The sequence below is a fragment of the Neopsephotus bourkii genome, unplaced genomic scaffold, assembly GCF_033783945.1.
Source record: "Neopsephotus bourkii isolate Nb327-2 ecotype Australia unplaced genomic scaffold, CSIRO-AGI_Nbou_v1 NB_479, whole genome shotgun sequence".
NCBI classification, from domain to species: domain Eukaryota; kingdom Metazoa; phylum Chordata; class Aves; order Psittaciformes; family Psittacidae; genus Neopsephotus; species Neopsephotus bourkii.
In genome coordinates, this window is record NW_026900980.1 from 624822 (window position 1) to 643390 (window position 18569).

The window sequence follows — 18569 nt, forward strand, 5'->3', positions numbered from 1 at the left end:
CCACTCTCTATTCCCTTGAATGCTGCTGTGAGATAAATACCAACTTACATGTGAATACATTGTGCTGGTGATTCTTGACTAGCCTGCATCTTGGCTTAATATGATTTCTAAAGCATATATTTGCAAATATAATGGAAATAACAAATAGCGTCATGATGCACTGCAGGACTTGCTTAGGATTGCTGACATACTTTTGCTCTGATTCCATTTTCTGAATAACTGATTTGATTATGAGTATGTACTCAGACTAAGCACTGTATTTCTGTGAAGTTTTTATAAGCTTTGAAATTTAAAGGGAGGACGTGACAATGATTTGTTTTCCTTCATTCAGCAGAGAAACATAGATTGGGAAGTCTAACTGCATCATCACTAGAAGTCATCTGGTTTTTGCAGACCTATAGAACTGAACAAAAGACCTACACGTATTATCAAGTTACTATCCGTGCAGGATTGTTCCTTTTAAATGAAAAATAAAAAGAAAGTCTAACAGTAATTTATGAAGAAAGGGTGAAGGCCACAGTAGAAAAAGATACAGTTTTGAGAGATTAAATGCCTTTTTTCTTCCCTCTTCTCTCAGGGGTACATTTGAATCACAAAATGAGATTATCAGGTGGTTGCATCAGATAATGCTTATGATTGATCTCTGCCTGTTACTACTGCTGAAATATTGAGAACTGATCTTTAATCAGTCACAATACAAGGAGTTCTAAATTAAACTGCTGGTGTCTTTTGCAGACAAATAACTTTATGTTTTAAATGAGGATGCTGAGGATGCTTTTGAGGGAATGCTTTCAAGATTAGTGGGTGTCTACGTGAAAATCTCTGATGATTGCATTGTCCTCGTTCAGGGAGTAGCAAACGCTTTTACAGAAAGTATTTTGACCTGCTGTGACTCATGCAATAAACTGTATAATGCACATCATGGAACACTTTAATGTTCGTGAGTAGGGATTACCCGCACTGGTGTGTTGATACATGTCCTCTATTTCTCAGTTAAATGAATTGCATGATCTAAAGTCCAGACAACAAAGAAATCACGATAGTTGTCCTAGATACTGAGCTCAATGATAGAATATGCCACTGATAGGAAAGTCTGAAAGTTACGCATACAATATCCAATTAAAAGTAGATTACGTGTAGTTGTGTTTTGTTATGTATGAGGTATCTTTCAGGATTAGAAAATCTAACTATTAAGATGATGATTTTGAAACTAACTTTTTTTTCCCCCCATGTGTTTTCAGGAAATACAGTTAGAACATGCTAAACAAGCTTTTGTGCAGAGAGACAATGCTCAGGCTGGAAGAGTCACAGCTATGGATTTCAGGGACATTATGGTCACTATCCGGCCACACATGCTGACACCATTTGTAGAAGAATGCCTAGTAGCTGTGAGTAGTTCTGGTATTCCAACTTGGCATACAGATGTGGGATTCCTTTTTTATGTACCTCAACCACTGTATGTGGCACGTAATCTAGTTTATGGATGCATGGGTTTATGTTTAGCAGTTATTATCTACATATATGGAAGTTAACCCTTATTGCAGAATATGTATCCTCAGTGTTCCTGGTCTCCTGTGACAAAGAACAAAGCATGTAGATGGACTGAAAAATAATGGCCTACAAATGTAATTTGTCTATTTCCAGTCATTCCAACATAGGAAACTGTGTCAAATATGTCAAAATGCCATTGCATCCCACTTAGGAAGTCATCCTCAAAGGTCCTGCTTTGTAATATCAGTTCTAAGCTCCCGAGAGTAATTTCTGAGAACCTGGGAGAGTGTATCACAGTATCACAGTATGTTAGAGATTGGAAGGGACCTCAAAAGATCATCTAGTCCAGTCCCCCTGCCGGAGCAGGGGGATTGGAACATCATGAACTGGAACATCACCAAAGACATTCACTGTGTATTAACTGATAGTTGTTACAGTTGAGTATACTTTTTTTCAGCTTGAACTGCATAAATAAAATTAAATATTACAATTCTGCAGTTTCACTGGAAGAAAAAGAGGTACATTTGGTTTTGGCAACAGTTGGCTAATCTTGGGAACTTGTAGCAGCACTTTCCAAGTAATCCACTGTCTGGCCATATCCAGGTTTAAAGAAATCTGTTCTGCTTTGACTTGCAAGGGAGTATTCCAGGGAGATGTGTGATGTGATGAGAAATGCAAAGCCTGGACAGAATATTGGAAGAGATATACAGCAAAAAGCACAGCCAGAAGACTTCAGGGACTGGCAATGAGATCTGATACTTTCTTCCTCGATTCTCTCCTCAGTCTTGTTATCAGATTTACTGGATCATATGCTCTTTCACAAAATATGAGATAAGATTTTTGATTCTCCCTCAAGGTCAATTAGATTTTGGCAAGCTTATGCATTTTTTTCAGATATTTCTTTCATCACCGATCTTATGCTTTAAATAGGGAATTGACCCAATAATTTTTCAGTGTGTAGACCCAACACCACTTTAAAATAAAGGTTTAGGCTCAGTTCTCATTTGGGAGTGAATAACTGTTTGAATCTTATTGTTCCCATTTTATTTCACTGCCCAATATAAGCCTTAGAGCTTACTGCTGGTTTTCCATGTCTTGAAATGCCTGTGAATTTAAATGTTTCATTTGACCTTTTCAGAATATGTTTTGATTTTGTGGAAATTTTCTGTATAGTAATACACTTTACATGTAGAAGTAGATTTCCTCATTACTAGAAATAAGCCGACTTATGAAACATTTCCAACTGAAGCAGTACTGAAACTTGAACTTTGTAAATTACTACTGGTTATGTTGTTATAATCCTGCATATGTGGTTCTTTAGGTTTGTAGGGTGGAGTTTTACATTCTGATCATGATTAGTTTCAGTAACATAAGACTTTTTCATAGTTTTATTTTGCCTTTTTTTTTTAAAGCCAGCCTGAGCTACTGTTGCTCTTGTAAAATAATATGATTTAGAAACCTTTATTTAAAGATTTTTCTTAGTCTTGTAACAGTCTCCTTTCTCTTTTCTTCTTTTACTGTCTCTACTCTAGGCTGCTGGAGGTACCACTTCCCATCAGGTCAGCTTTTCCTATTTTAATGGATTTAATTCTCTCCTTAACAACATGGAGCTCATTAGAAAGATCTACAGTACTCTGGCTGGGAATAGAAAAGATGTGGAAGTCACTAAGGGTTGGTAGAAATGTTTGCAGTCTGGAAGTTTCCTTGGGAGTTTGATTGGGGTGGGTGGAGGGAAAGACCTCATCTGTGTGCTTTTAAATCAATGGGAGGGGGACAAAGCCTGCCTCATTAGCGTTCCTTGGTAGGCCACTCAGTTTTGTACACTCCTGTTGGAGTCCACCCTCCAGGTTTTCCATTTTGTTTCAATCAGAAAAAGGTCCCAGTAAACTGGCAGTGGGGGCAGGGTGAGGAAAGTATGTAAAGATATTTAAAAGTTTAAAAAACTTCCTAGGACTCCTGCCAAATTGGCAGCCTATTAAAGTGACCTTCAAGGGTAGTTGAAGAATTCCATAAACTTGTATTGGCGGTGCACAGTAAGCTGATCTACAAGCTTGGAACAAGATGTTATCTGCTATATCTAACCACTTTTATAGAGAATTCCCTCTGCAATGCCAAAGTTTCATTAATGTAGCCTACTGGGACTATGCATGAAAAATTCCACATCTCTTGACTCCTGTTTTGGTTTTTTTCTGCTTGCTTTTTAGTATTTCTTTTTACCTCTGACCTGCAACTGATTGATACCGTATGTCAAATATCCTAAATCCTGCTGATAGTGTTAAGCTTTAAGACCAGAGAGTTGTACTTATTTGCATGAAGGATAGACCATTTAAAACATGCATTTATGTAGTGGTGGGTCACCCATATTCCCCTTCTCCCTCCATCACCATACTAATATACATATATTTTAAATACTAAAATATAAGGCAGCTCTGGGGTGCTCCGGATTATTTGTTCTGGTTTGATTAGTTTTTCTTTTCTGTATTTTTATTCTGTTGCAGAGGAGTTTGTTCTGGCAGCTCAGAAATTTGGTCAGGTTACACCCATGGAAGTTGACATCTTGTTTCAGTTAGCAGATCTGTATGAGCCACGGGGGTAAGTGAAGAATTACCCATCCTCCTCTCTTGCCTTTCCTCCTCTCCTCTTGGAAGGGGTGGGAGGTGGTGGTGGGGAACAGGAGAGTGTAATGTAGTGGCCACATGCTGGTAACTTCTTGTGATCTGTACACCCATCTCTAAGCAAATGTTAAGCTGAATCTATTTCCTCAGGCGCATGACATTAGCTGATATTGAAAGAATTGCTCCTTTGGAGGAAGGGACATTGCCCTATAACCTGGCTGAGGCTCAGAGGCAGGTAAGGACAGAAGCCAGTGTGATGCTATTATTGATTTCCAGTGCCAGGTAAATAAATAGCCACTGTCCTGTGTTGCCAGATAACTTGCTTTTCTCTTGTATTCTGGAATATCTGTGAGGAAAACTTTGTTAGAATTTATTTTCAACTTGTGTCATGTCCTCTCCATCTGCTCTCTGTGCCCCTTTTTCAAGCTGCATTTTGACAGGTTACATATAATTTACTTTGGAAAGATAAAATACATATGAGTGTCATCTACCCATTCAGTAAATATTAGATGTATACTGAATTAAGGTTTTCTGTTTTGTGATTCTGTTCTCTCTGTTCTTTTTAATGAGGAAAGAAGACTTCCTGCTTCAGATACAGATAGTAAATTCAGCATCTAGCCTATTAAATGGCTGCTCTTGTTCTGAACACACATGCGTGTTCCTGGCTTCAGAGTATTCTCTGCTTTGCCTTATGCTGTGCTGAATATCAGTATAAGAGAGATTATGTTTAGTCTACCTTCACAGTCTCACTATTAAAAGTATATATATATAAGCATCAAAATATATAAAAGCATTAATATTCTCTGCATTTCAAAGAACAAGTTAGTATTGACTTTTGATGGTATAACAGCAAATGAGCTTGTTGTTGTGTTTGAGGGAAAAGAAATAGGAGCGTTCTTTAAATGCTAAACCTGTTGGTCTTTCAGTTTTCATATTGGTTTTGCATGTCTTATGTTCTCATTGACACAAGTTTCTATACAGATGGATATAAAACTAACTCTGTTTCTTTTTCTCTGTCTCTATTTTAAGGCAGCCTTAACTTTGTGTCTTGTGAGATTTAGGTTTTTTTTTTTTCCTTCTCTGGGTCTGTGCAGAGACGCCAGTTTGACCACAATGAGTTGATGCAGGCTACATTTTTAGGACTACCAGGCCATAAGCCAGGCCTCTGTGTGTGTGTGTACACATGAGTCTCTTCTGTTTCTCTTTCTTCTCCTCCCTCCCCTACATGTGAACACCCCCAGCACTGCTCTAAGACAGTATCTAGGGTGGTGGTTTTCTGTTTGTTTGAGCAGTGACTAAATGTTGACTGTGCTGGGATGAGTTCAAATGAGTTGGCTCCCAAAAGCTCACCATCTATTCCTAGAAGACTCCTAAAGGAGTTAAAAGTGTTTACATTGGACTGAATATCAAGTAACATAAGTTACAATAGGTGGCAGTAAAATGTAGCCAAAAATGTGGTGCTGAAAGTAGCAGCTTCTTCAGTTTTTGCTTTGAAGCCATTGTCTTTGCTAGTATGATTTATGCCAGAGGCTAGGACATATAAACCTACTTGAATCTTACCATTTCATATACACGTGTCCATCCATATGTCTCCGTCCAATTCCTTTTTAATATCAGCTGCTCAATGCTGAGACTAAAGATTTTCTGACCAAGTCCACCTATATTGGAATATTAGCTAAGACCTAAACAGATTTTCAGGAAAAAAAATTGTATAAATAAATATTTTTATCTTGTTTTTTTACTTGTAGTATCCTAAAAAAAAAAAAAAAAGTATTACAAAAAGTGATAGTAACTATGGAAGGCTTAACAACCCTGCAGAACTTCTGTTTTCCTAATTCTTTCATTATATAGCAGTTTCAAATTGGAAGCTCTTCTGAAATACATTTTTCATCGGATTGAATCTAATAGACTGTGACCAAAATGAAATGGTGGGGGTGCTTTGTGAAACCTTATTTCCCTTTAGCTAATCTGTATGAACGGTGCTTGCATACTTGTTTTGATAGCTTGAGAGGTAATAGCTATACCTGATTCTGGTGACAGTGGAAAGAAATTCCAAACTGGAGTTGCTTTTAGCTGTAGAAAATTAATTACTTAAGATGCAATATGTGTGCCCTCATATACACACTTAGACTATTGAATTTGGAGTTGTATAATTTTGTTGTAGTATCAGTCTTTATTTTCTTTGCTATTCCAATCTGAAGAGGCTACAGTATAAGGCTCTTAGAAACCAGTGGAAAAGGAATAGTAATTGAAAACAAAATCTCCAGTGTATTGTGGGATTTTTTTCCAGGTATCTGTATACTTGTATCTGTCTGTTCATGAGATGTTCTCTTGCGAAATACGATGTTCTGATTATTTTTGTCTTTCCTTTTGTTTTAAATCCTGCCTTGACAGAAAGCTCCAGGTGATGTGTCTCGACCTATTCTCATCCAGATTGCAGAATCAGCGTACAGGTTTGCCCTTGGTTCAGTTGCTGGAGGTTAGTCTTGGCTGAGGAGAAGAATATCCATCTTCGCTGTTCGGGTTTTTACTTCTTTTCTGCTCTTCTTCCCCTTCTGCCTTTCACTTTAGTGTGGAAGGCTTCTCAGTCCTTCTCTTCGTGCCATGTCTAAGGGATGGGATAACTGTAAGTGGAAGGGTCATCTGGTCTACAGGAGTTTTGTAATTTATGGGACATTGGAGTTTTCAGGTGGTGTTCCTATCTGATTTGTCACCAAACCAGTTTCAGAAGAATCAGATTAATAATAAGGTATGGCCAGAGAAATGCTTTTGGTTAAAACCGTGGGAGATAGTTCTATGTATCCAGAATATATTGTGGTGAAAAAACATACAACTGATATTTTGAGATGTGTATGTGGAAGATAAAAGTTGCAGTCAAACCTTGCAGATGCAAAATCATGTTTTCTTAGAGCTCGATTTTTATTTGCAGCTGTTGGAGCCACTGCTGTCTACCCAATCGATTTGGTAAAAACTCGAATGCAAAACCAGCGCTCTACAGGCTCTTTTGTGGGAGAACTTATGTATAAAAACAGCTTTGATTGCTTCAAGAAAGTGCTACGTTATGAAGGTTTCTTCGGGCTTTATAGAGGTAAGTTTAAAAGGTGATATATATTAATGATAAGATACTAGTAAGAGTTCAGTGGGACTCTGGAATTTTAAGCTTTTTTTTTTTAAGACTTCAATTTTGCCTTGTTTGTGTTTTTGTTTATACTTTGTTATAGGTGCAGGTCTTGCAAACTTGATAAATAAAACTTCATTGTAATGAGAACATTTCAGTAGGATCTCTCTGTCCTTTTCCTATCTGCAATTGGGCAATAATAGTCATTTCCTACAGCAGAAATATACTGTTCGTCAAATTTTTATTCCCTCAGTAGTCCTTAGTACCAAGGATGTTCTGTCCTGTGTGGTACGAAGTTAGATCATCATTGTTTTTGTTTCGGTGTTCTTTCTTGCCTGTTTTCTTTCTATTTAAAGGCATAAAACCACAGAGAATATATGGTACCTTGTTATTAACCAGAACTCTTTTTCTGATACCTTTTGTGACAGAAAGGTCTCTCTGAACCAGTTGCATGTGCTTCACTAATCATTGGGAATAGTCATTTTTATCAGGTTTCATGTATACCTCTTCTTAGCTTTTCACTGTTGAGTCAGCCAGAGATTAGCTGGGTTTCAGCCCACTTACATTTATATAAGTAACCAATACACTCAGGTTATGAAGTTAGCTGTTCCAGGTCCCATTTGTAGGCAATGGAGGAAGTTCCAAAAGCGTATTTACTGTGTTCAGTATGTAAATCATCCTCACTTGGGTATCTTGGGTAAGTGCCTGCAGGTAGATGGTAGCTCTTTTTATGTTCCTGTCTCAGTTAAGGCATCAGTGGTGTGCGTTCAGGTAACACAGAAGTAGTCGGAAATAATCATGAACTACTACATAAGACTGCAGTTCTTCTCTGTCAGAGAGATAAAGGAAATTATGTTTCTATTATCCCGGTTATTGAGATCTCTTACTCCCCTCTGCTAAATTCACTGGAGAGGATTTGAAACTTGTGTTACTTATTTCATTTTTGGCCATCTTGCTTTGAAACTTTGTTTAACTTCTGAAAATCAGAATATTGTAATGAGAGAAATTAATTGCTGAAAGCAGTTGAGAATGGAGGATTTCAGTGAAATGTTGTTATGATCTGGCAAAGCTATATGCACCTCAAAAAAAAAAAAGTTAAGACAGTGTGTAAAACAGCGTTAAAACAAAGTGGTGTGATAGGTGTGCACTCTTTAACATATGACCTGAGTTGCTAGAGGTTGCTTAAATAGCTCCTCTGCAAAATACAGGCTGCAATTATTTCATCTCTATTGGAGATGGGAAGGTTCTGTTATTATTGACTGAGTTTGAGGCAATTTTTGAGTAATAATTTGATAAGGAGTATTGACATGGTTTCTATTCTGTAAAGATCTATACAATCAGAATCATAAGAAGTCCCAGTTATAGAATGAAATTTATTCCCTGCAAAAGTATGTCTGCTTCTTTGGGGATCCTGAAAGAATAAATATGCAGAATTCCACTGTTAGCTTCTTCTGTCATATTGAACCTCTGAAACAGTAATTTTTTTCACCTGGAAAAAAAAAAACACTCTCAGAGATGTCTTAAATACATATCCTTAATTCCATTTGCTTGTCATGTTTTTGGAGGGATATTTTTTATGTCTAAATTTGGGGACCTTTAGGAACCTTCATCAGTATGGCATGTCCTTCTGTTTGTTATCCCCTTTACTACTTTTCAGTGTTCCAAGGAGTACTGCATAGTGAAAACTCAGACAGTTTGGTGGAACTGAACTTCTAAACCCAGGGCAATAATCTAATTTCTGGATTATATAGTAGAAATCGTATAATGGCATAGAATACCATCATTTCAGAGGCAAATTGAGACCTGCGTTTCTGCAGATTCTCTACTTAAAGGGCACCCTGGTTTAGCTTCTCTTTTTAAGAGTCAAATAAGAAAAACTTAAAAATGTGGAGCTTCCTCTGTGCAGTTCTGTAAATTCGAACTGTTGCTTGCTCTCTAAGGAGATGATGTTGGAGAAGTTTGAGCAACTGAGTGCAGAATGAAGGTTTCTGGTTAAGCTTCAGAGTATAAGAAAATTTGAAAGGAACATTTTATCGACTAGTTTACTTGACCCAGTTTAATGTAGTAAATTTAATTGCAAGAATCATTTCATTCTGGTCTTAAATGTTACACTAGGTAAGGCAAACTACAGAGTACATTAATTTTTTCTGCTCACGGGTAACTGATACTCTTTCTTACACTGTGGTGTGTTCAGAGTTAAGTAAATGTGGGGTTTTGTCACCGCTGGAGGAGGGGGTAGTAAGAGTTCTCCTGCTTAGCTGAATGGTAATGTAAAACCTTTAAAAAAAGTACAGTGGAAACATTTGGAGCAGTGGCCTCTTTGTCATGATACACTGCAAGAAAGCAAGCAGAAATTATAAACCCTGCTCTGAACTCAGGCATTTCAGATGATATTTTAATGCAAGGCACGTATTTCCATCCAGTGAACCGATTTTTCTTTTCTGTATTATTATTTTATTCCGAACTTGAAAAGGGCAAAACCACCATGTTCTAAACCACCTTCTCAGATAAGGATAAATTACACCATCTTGTGGATATAAAGAGAGCACTAAATTTTGTTTAGTGTCAGTTTGGTTCTAAGGGGTAGTCAGTGTTTCCATTGAAAAGATACTTTGATTTAAAAAAAAGCAACCAACAAAACAAACATGATATAAGCCTCTGTAGAATCTTTATAATTGTTCATTATTGGATGCTGTGTTCTTGGATTTATTTTTTTAAGACTGTACATCTGAGATAAATTTTTCATCTGTATGTTTCTAAGCATGGCTGAAAAGAATACTCATATACCTGTAATTTACTGTTGCATCTACATTTATACCTGAAATACATACTTAGAAACTCGCAGGTATTTGCATATATGCAAATATAAAAAAGAATTTTGGAAGCTGTGATTTGTCAACGTCTCTTCTGACTGGTAAGGTCACCTACATTTGTTATTTTAATCAGAAGTCCACCCGACAAGTCACTAAGTGCTTCACAGTCTTAAGCAGTGCCTCTAATAGAGATTATTTTGCCTATACTGGATGGGAATTTTATGAGAAATGCAAGTACCAGAGATAAAATACAGATCATCAAATTGCTCAGTAGCCATGTTGTTAATGTCACTCTCCTAGAGGATGGAAAACACAGGAAATGCTGTAGAAGACTGTCATCTGTGATCATTAACTATTAAGGAGCTTGCTCATTTTGTATCTTCCAATTGTTCTTGTAGCACTGCAGTGACTCCAGATGCCATCTAATCTTAGATTTTAATCACTCATTCATCATCCAGCTTTTCATTATTACAGATGCACTCCCATGCTAATGATACAAGACAGTGGCAGAAACTTTCCTCCAGAAGTATGCAATGAAGTACCATTTTTGTAGAACGGAAGTACAAGCTTACTCCTACCCAGAGTTCTGTCAAAGCAGAAAATCTTCAAGAAATACCTGATTTCCAGTCTGAGAGTGCTGTGCTTGAATGGCAACTGGTGATAGTTGTCCAGTCTGTTGTGTGAATCCTGTAATAGAAGAATTTGGCAGTATTCCCTTACCTTCTTTCTATCAGGTGTCCAAATGGTTTCAAATATTTTACCTAGACTGAGAACAGCTCCTTCAGTCACATCTGTTACACAGTGTGCAACTGAAATTTCACTGTTAGACATCTGAAAAAATTCTTTGGCCAGATAAGATTTCTTTTTTTCTTGGTGCCGTCGCTACAGCTGGGCTGGAGGAGGTATTGTGTGTATGTTCACCATGTATTTAGTCTGCTTTCAGCACATAACTTGTATGACATTACAAACTGAATGCAGCTCTTGGTGCTCTCTCTCACATACACCTTTACTTTTCCATAGAGTTCTATAACTACAACAGTATGTCAGCTATGAAGAGGTACATGGTAATTGCTACTAAAAGCCTTGGATGTATAAAAATGGGTTAAATAACATGTTTGCAATGTACGATAGTAGCAGGCTGCCTATGTACAAAATGTTATTCTCTGATGTTGTAAGAGGCATGCATTTTTAAGATACTGTCAGACATTTCTAAGCCTGTCCTACATCTCTGTGTGTGTCATATTGCTGATCTGCTAATGCACAGTAACACTGAAAATTCCCAGAGTGTCAGGATAACCCCAAAAGGAAAATGACATTTTCCTATGTGTCCCCTTATGTGCTTGCTTTCTTCCAAAACTTACCATCTTTGTCATGTTCAGACATCTTTCAAGAGTGTTTCAGGGCTCCCATCAAAACAGTAAAGAAAAAAGAATTTAGTTTTGGTGGTCATAACATATAAAATGCACAGGTACCACTTGAAAAAAGCTTTATTACGTAAGTATGAGAGGAAACAAAGAGTCCCTCTATCTTCCTAAGCTTCTGGAGGCAGAGGGCCTAGCTGGTGTCTGGCAAGGCTTTAAAATGTAGTATTAAAATTAATGCTGCCTTTTTTAGAATACTGTTATGCTATCTTGTAGTAGACATATACAGCATTATCTGCAATTAAACTTACAAAGCACTTCTGTACTATAAAGTTGTGTATGAAGTAGAGTCAAAGAGGAAAATGCTCTGGGTTTTTGGTTGTTCAGTTGGGTTTTGATTTTTTAATTAAAAAAAAAAAAATCAATGGGGTTTCAACTTCTACCTGTCCTATTTAATCTTTCTTTTCTACGTTGAAGTTTTATGGAAAGTTTTGAGTTTTCCCATTCAGATTTGAGTGCAAAAGGAATGGACCAGATGGGAAAAAAATAACTTGTGCCAAGATAAACGTGGTTTTCCTGCAGTTTTATATGTATCTTTACAAATGCGGTGTCTTAGGAGCTGAAAAATGAAAACTAGTAAAAAGGCCATCTTCAGATTAGTCTAGTGTTAATGAATTGATTTGTCCTGCTTATGTTGCTTCTAGAACTGCAGGTTCATACAGAGCTTCAACTGGACTATTTTTATGATTTTATATCTTGGTATTTTAAAATGTCTTTTTCTGTAATTTATTTGATATAACTTCTAAGTCATGTTATATATAGCTTAGGTTTAATAATATGTTTATATATGGGATTTTAAACTTAATGATCTCCAGGTTCTTTGAAATTACTTATCTGCTTACAGACCTGCTCTGATTCTACTGCATTAGGCTTAGGATCAGGTAGTGCACTTGGAATGGATTTTTTTAATCTCTGAAGATACAGATTCATTAGCCATAGTGTCTGTATATATATATATATATAAAAATTATCTGTATAAAATCTATATATCAGTCTCTAATTGTACAAAGCCAGATGTCTTACAGCAAGATGTAAATATCATAGCAGTGTGAAAGATAATTTTGCCTGTATAAGGCTAAAACTGGAAAAATCCTACTCATTGTATATCCTTGTATTGTCATAGTGCTGCAGAAAATGTATTTAGTTGCACAGTTCTGTCTTAATAGTTTTTCATTGAAGTCTGGATTCAAGTCACCTGTGAGCTAGAATGGCTTAAGAAATTAAAATTTTGAAATTTAACTTACTCTGAGGATTCTTTTTGTTTATTTTGAGCAACTGTGTATGAACTTTGTGTTACTTTATTCTTTTGTTTGAGTATTCAGCCATATGAGCACAATGCAACATAGTTGTCTTGGGTAAATGTTAGTTCTGTGTATGTATATCAGCTGTGTTACTCTTTTTGACACATGAAAACCAAAAATGCTAGTACAGGTGCAAAATTTTAGAGGCGTTAATATATAAATAGGGCTGTCCCTCCTGCTACCACAAGCCAAATGGTGCTATTGTCCAACATGATTTCCTTATTAAAAGCATCAGTAGTGACCAGTAAAGCTGATGGATGGTAGCAGGATGGAGGAACACACTAATCCATTGCACGTGCAGTTTTGCCTTTGTTATTCTGAACTGAGTTCATTGGGAAAATGCCATTTTGGCAAGTTAGCTTTTAGAGTTGAAACCTTAAATGTTGCTTTTACCCAAAAAATAAAACCATGGAGAGGTAAAAATGTGAGGCTTTGTAGTAAGCACCCAAATGTGCTGCCTGAGCTACTAAAACAAAGGGGGTCTGCACCAGGAATAGCTGCGGTGATTTTCTTGCATTTCCAAATGGTGTCCTAATTTCATTATGCTGTTGAATGCCTGCAACACCATTCATGCCCCAGATAGTTTGTAAGCTTTGCGTACTTTGAAGTTGCGGCATCCAAAAGTTTACGGAATATTGACTGTTCACTTCAAGCAAGTGAAACCGACAGTCAGAGATTCCTGCTACTTCCAGTTCTGTAGTGCATCACTTCTAGCAAAATCAAATAGGAAATTCCATACCTGGGGAGAAAGGAGCATAACTTCCTTTGTTTAAGAACTGGTAAGTTAGCTGGCCAAAGACCTCAGGAGTGCAGTCACACGTTTGAATGTTTTGCATTATTTAAATTACCGTCCCTTTGGGTCCTGCCATCTGATGCCATTGCTTTCACCAGCTAAAGTTATTAGACTCGTGAGTTTTGAATTGGATTCATCATGTATCTCACAAAATTAAAAAGAAACTGTTAATTTTTGTGTGATAAAGCAGAAAATAGACGTTAGTTTATGACAGAATACTGTAACAAAGTTGGCAAATCTGCATTAGTGTTTAGGCATAAAGTGAACTGATACTATGATTTAAAAACTGAAACAAATACAAGCAGCAGTAGCACTTGAAGTGGTAGCACAAAGTTGGTTCTCAAAATGGAATGTTTAAGTACTCTCATTAAATTTAATAACACAAAATTGCTGTAAAAATTGCCCATTTCTAGGTGTTGATCTCTACATTTATTTGTCGATTTGTTTAGTTAATACCAAGTTCCTTAATGTATTGAATTTTCTGTTTCCATGTTACAGGTCTGTTACCGCAGCTGTTAGGAGTAGCACCGGAGAAGGCCATAAAACTTACTGTAAGTTTGCAAATAGATTGTTTTCACATTTCTCCACATTGTGAAGTGTACCTAATTGCAATTACCATGTTAACAATATTTATCCTTAATGTGTCAGCAACGTAGCAGAGTGTATTCCATCATTTTTGCTTGATACAAACTTAATTGCAGAAACCACAAAGCAACCTGTTTATGTCTGACTTGTGAACATCAGAAATGGCATACAGTTCATGTGCAAATATAAATACAAATGCATTTTAGGAATCTTACAGAGAACTTATTTTTGGACTCGCTCTGAAATTTAACAAGCTTATTCAACTTGTTCAGCTGATCTGCTTGTTTGTAAGTAGTGCAGGCTTTGGTTTCACCTCTTAGCAGAAATGAATAATTATTTATTGGACTTGGAGAGCTTTTGGGTTTGTATCTCCATTTGGTCCTGTATGTTTAATTTTAGCACAACAGGAGATACTATAATCACTTAGTGAAATGTCAGTAAGAAAGGAACTTGTTGAATGCATTTTTTTCCTCCCTAAATGTTTTACTTCTGTAATTCTGCAATTTCTTGAATGATCTTAAGGCACTGAAGAATTTCTTACAACCCAATTTTAATGTTTTTTTTTATTAGCCTGTAAGCTAGTATTCACCACAGGTAGGAGTATGCATTTAAAAAAAAGAAAGGTACTTAATACTACTAATTTAATTACTGTTGTGTTAAAATTTATTATTGAATGTTCTGATATCAATTTGAAATTATATTTAAACTTGTAAACACAGCTTTTCTAAAATCCTATTTTATCATTAATTTTCATATAATGATTTTATTTAATTAGTGATTGGTATCTTTTTTCAATAGTAATAATTTATAATTAAGACGCAAATCTTTGTTAGAAAGAAAAACATAGCTTTACAGTATTTCATTTAAGATCTAAGGTATGTTTGGCGTATGAGTTTGGAAGCTTCATGGATATATTTGCATTTTCAGTTGCACAGAATTCGCAGCTAATGAGTGTTTTCTCCAGCCTTTTAATTTATCAGCTTTCATAAATGTTTGTTTTTTAAAGGTTAATGATTTTGTGAGAGATAAGTTTATGACTAAAGATGGCTCTGTCCCACTGGCTGCGGAAATCCTTGCTGGTGGCTGTGTAAGTATCTTTCATTTCCTTCATCTGAGATTCATGAAAGTGCGGAGTATAAGATTAACTATGTGGACTAAGGCTTCTGTTTAACCACAGATCCTGTTCAAGAGCAGACTCTTCTAGATCATCTCAATTCTTTCCTAGATAGGCCAGCCATGCTTGATGAAAGGGTAAATGTTTCTGTGCATCGTGCCTTTTAACTGTGCTATGTAATTCTCACAGCTTAGAGTTGTTTCCTTAAAGAATGTGTCTTTATTCATGTTGGCTGTAGCTTATGGCCTAAAGAGGATTCATGCTAACCTTTCCAGAAGTTAATCATTAGTTACTACTTTGTGGCACCCACTCTGCCACGTCACTTCTTTCCTGATGTGTTACTGCACTCGCTAATTTTCACTTTTTGCAGTGATACTGGCTTTTTGAAATGGCAAAAACTACTCATGCTTCTTTGAGTTCATAGCAGACGTAGGCTGTGTAATCTTAACTCAGTACATAATGCATTCCTGAATGTAGGCTGTATTTAAAACCCACTAAGTTTTCAAGAGTGTTTTGCTTGCACAAAGTAGTATCTTAATGAACAACTGGCATACTACTGGGTAAGTGATAATACTTCACAGTTCAGTCTAGTTCTGTCTGTTCATATTACAGCTTATTGTATCTGGTGTATTGATTTTGTTCAAGCAAATGTAAATACTTTGGGTAAAATGAATAGTTGTTCAAAGACCAGTGCACTTTGCAGATAAAGAACACTGTTTATTTAAACCGGCTTTGATCACTGGGGCAGAGCAATGTTGGTATATTTTCAATCTGTCTTTGTTTCTGCTGTCATAAGACTGATGAGCTCACATTTTCAAGCAGCTTCTACCTATGCTAAAAACTACAGTGAGCAGCAACTTAAAAACAAATATTTGTATCTTAACCTCAGTAGGTGCGGAGATCTGTGCTGTCTGTGCTTGCAGAGCGCGTACTACGATTATCTGAGCCTCAGGGTGCAGTGGCTCGGTTGCCTTGCAGGCTGAGAATACCTGGCTTTCTGTAATTCTCAGGAGATGGGGCAGGATTTGGCTGCTGTCTCACTGCTCCTTCTGTTTGATCACTGACCTGTTGTAGACTGCCAGGTAGGATCCCCTTGTTCTGTAACTTTAGGAGCATTCAGGGGAGAAAAAAAAAGAAGGGGAGGGACAGAAGAATGTGGGTCTCTAAAGCCCTAAATAAAAAGCATGTTGTAAATGAAGGAAAAATGCAGTAAAGCGCTTGCAGAGTAAAAAGTGTTTGCCTCTTACACTAATAAAATGTCTTAGGAACATAGCAGCCATAGAGAATTCAGCAAATTTTTTTGTTTAAAATGTCATTTGATCTAGAGTTTTTATTTTTACAGACTGCTGCGAATTTTTTAATGCAGTACAAAAAGCACTCTTTACAGAGAGCTGTCATTCATGAGAATGCTGCAGCAAGCTTTTTGCCAGTAGTTCATTGTAAACTAAGGGTCTGCTTTAGAGATAGGTGGTTTGAGACATATTTTAAATGTGCTGTAAATGTTGGCTTGTCCTATTTGGTATTTGAAATATATATGTTAACAACGAGATGCTGCTGCATAAAGTTGTAGCAGTAGACGTGCGGTGGCAGAATGCCCTGAGTTTTCTTTTAACTGCAGTGTTCCACTTAAGGGCATAGTCTAGTGCCAGGTAGATAGGTTGCAACTTGTCTTTTCTGCAGGTGGTCTTTGGGATTTTTGGGTTGTTTTTTTGTTTTGTTTTTTGTTGTTGTTGTTGTTGTTGTTAATTTTGGTGGTTTAGGTTTTTTTTTGTAATTTTAAACCCAATTCAGACTAGCAACAAAGACTGTCATTACAAGTGGTGCCGAATGTTTTGGGGTGAATTTTCCTCTCATGGTGTAAATACATGCATGAAAGACATGCATTTTCCTATAGCTTTCAGCCTTGTATTAGCCTAACTTCTTGTCCCTGTTTAAGCCAACGTGAAACCTGCAATTTCACCGTGGAAACAATAAGGACACCGTTGAATGCTTTTGAAAATTTTCAGTCTTGGATTTTTACCTCATTTCACGATGTGGTAATCGCATGTGTGGGAGGCAAGAAGACAGGAGTGAGTGCATGATGTGTTAGAGTCTAAAAAGGGGCAGCCAACTAAGATGAATTTCATAAAAGACACCTGCCCTATCACCTTTCTGCTCTCCACATCTAATTCTCAGGTGTGATTGTGTTAGGAACAGAGATGTTAAATTTTCCTTCTTGTGCGATTCTGTTTCCTTGGAGTGTATCATTGCTTATGCAAGGACTGTGTGCTGGGATGTGTGCTAGATTTTAATGTTTTAAATACCAGTCCTGTGAGTACAGTATAGCGTTAATACCTAAGAAAGGGAGAACAAGCAGATACATGGATGGTTTGGGTTGTCCAGTAACACAAAGGGCTTTGAAGGGGTCAGTTTCACCTGTGTAGCTCCACTCCACTGTTAGCCCAACCATTGCCAGGTGTTGACTTTTAAGTCCCCAAGGAGTTAGCTTTGCATCATAATTACTGAGAATTAGTACACATGGCTGACTTTTGCACTTGTAACTAAAGCTGATTGTTTCATTGAACAAGCCTTTTTCTGTTTTGTAAACTGTTTTCTCTCCTCCAAAAAAAAAAAAAAAAAAAGAAAATAGATCTTTTACTTCGTGACCTTGTGGCACTTAGTTCAGTTAACAGCCTGTTTCATAGCTTTTTATTATATAAAGATGAAGGTGATAGATGGTTGAGATTTATTTTTTTGGAGACCCCCCCAGAATATGATTTAAAGTGTAACCTTTATATTTTTATACAGACTCTTAAGGAAGGTTGCTATGTAAATTACTAACTCACAGTTTCTATCCCCTTTGTAAGAAATTTTCCTAGTGACTGTGGTATTTGTTACCCATAAATATATATATAACTTCCCGATTTGCACAATGCCTGACATCCACCATGAACTCTGATCTCTGCTGTGCATTTAGGTTTCTCATCACTCATGCGAATCCTATATAGTTATTATTATTATTAGACTACTAAAAAGCTTCAGTACCAAGACATAACGTAATGATACTGTAGAGCTGGGATCTGCTGAGTGTCTAAACCACAAATCTGACTTTACCTCCTTTAATGAAAAAGTGCACAAATGTGCTAGTTTTGATTTCTGCTAATGCTGTTAACTTACCTTCAGGGATTCTTTAATAAAAGGATGCTCTTGGGTAAGCTGTAAGTACAACTTGAAATCTTTTCTTGTACAGTGGTAATAATCTTGAAGTTTCTGTAACCTTTTTTCATGGTCTTTTTTTTATATGTTGTAAATACAAAACAGTCAGTAGTCATACTGAGT

At 36.7% G+C, this 18569-nt stretch overlaps 1 protein-coding gene across 3 annotated transcripts in view; it reads left to right on the plus strand.

The window, feature by feature from the left end:
* SLC25A13 (solute carrier family 25 member 13) overlaps nucleotides 1-18569 on the plus strand; it is a 100189-nt gene that overhangs the window by 55331 nt on the left and 26289 nt on the right. For all 3 annotated transcript variants that reach the window (XM_061350041.1, XM_061350038.1, XM_061350040.1), the window contains 8 exons: nucleotides 1242-1388; nucleotides 3024-3162; nucleotides 3990-4083; nucleotides 4257-4341; nucleotides 6501-6585; nucleotides 7036-7194; nucleotides 14051-14103; nucleotides 15144-15224. In XM_061350041.1, coding sequence (XP_061206025.1) covers nucleotides 1242-1388; nucleotides 3024-3162; nucleotides 3990-4083; nucleotides 4257-4341; nucleotides 6501-6585; nucleotides 7036-7194; nucleotides 14051-14103; nucleotides 15144-15224 — 843 coding nt within the window. The remainder of the gene's footprint in view (nucleotides 1-1241; nucleotides 1389-3023; nucleotides 3163-3989; nucleotides 4084-4256; nucleotides 4342-6500; nucleotides 6586-7035; nucleotides 7195-14050; nucleotides 14104-15143; nucleotides 15225-18569) is intronic.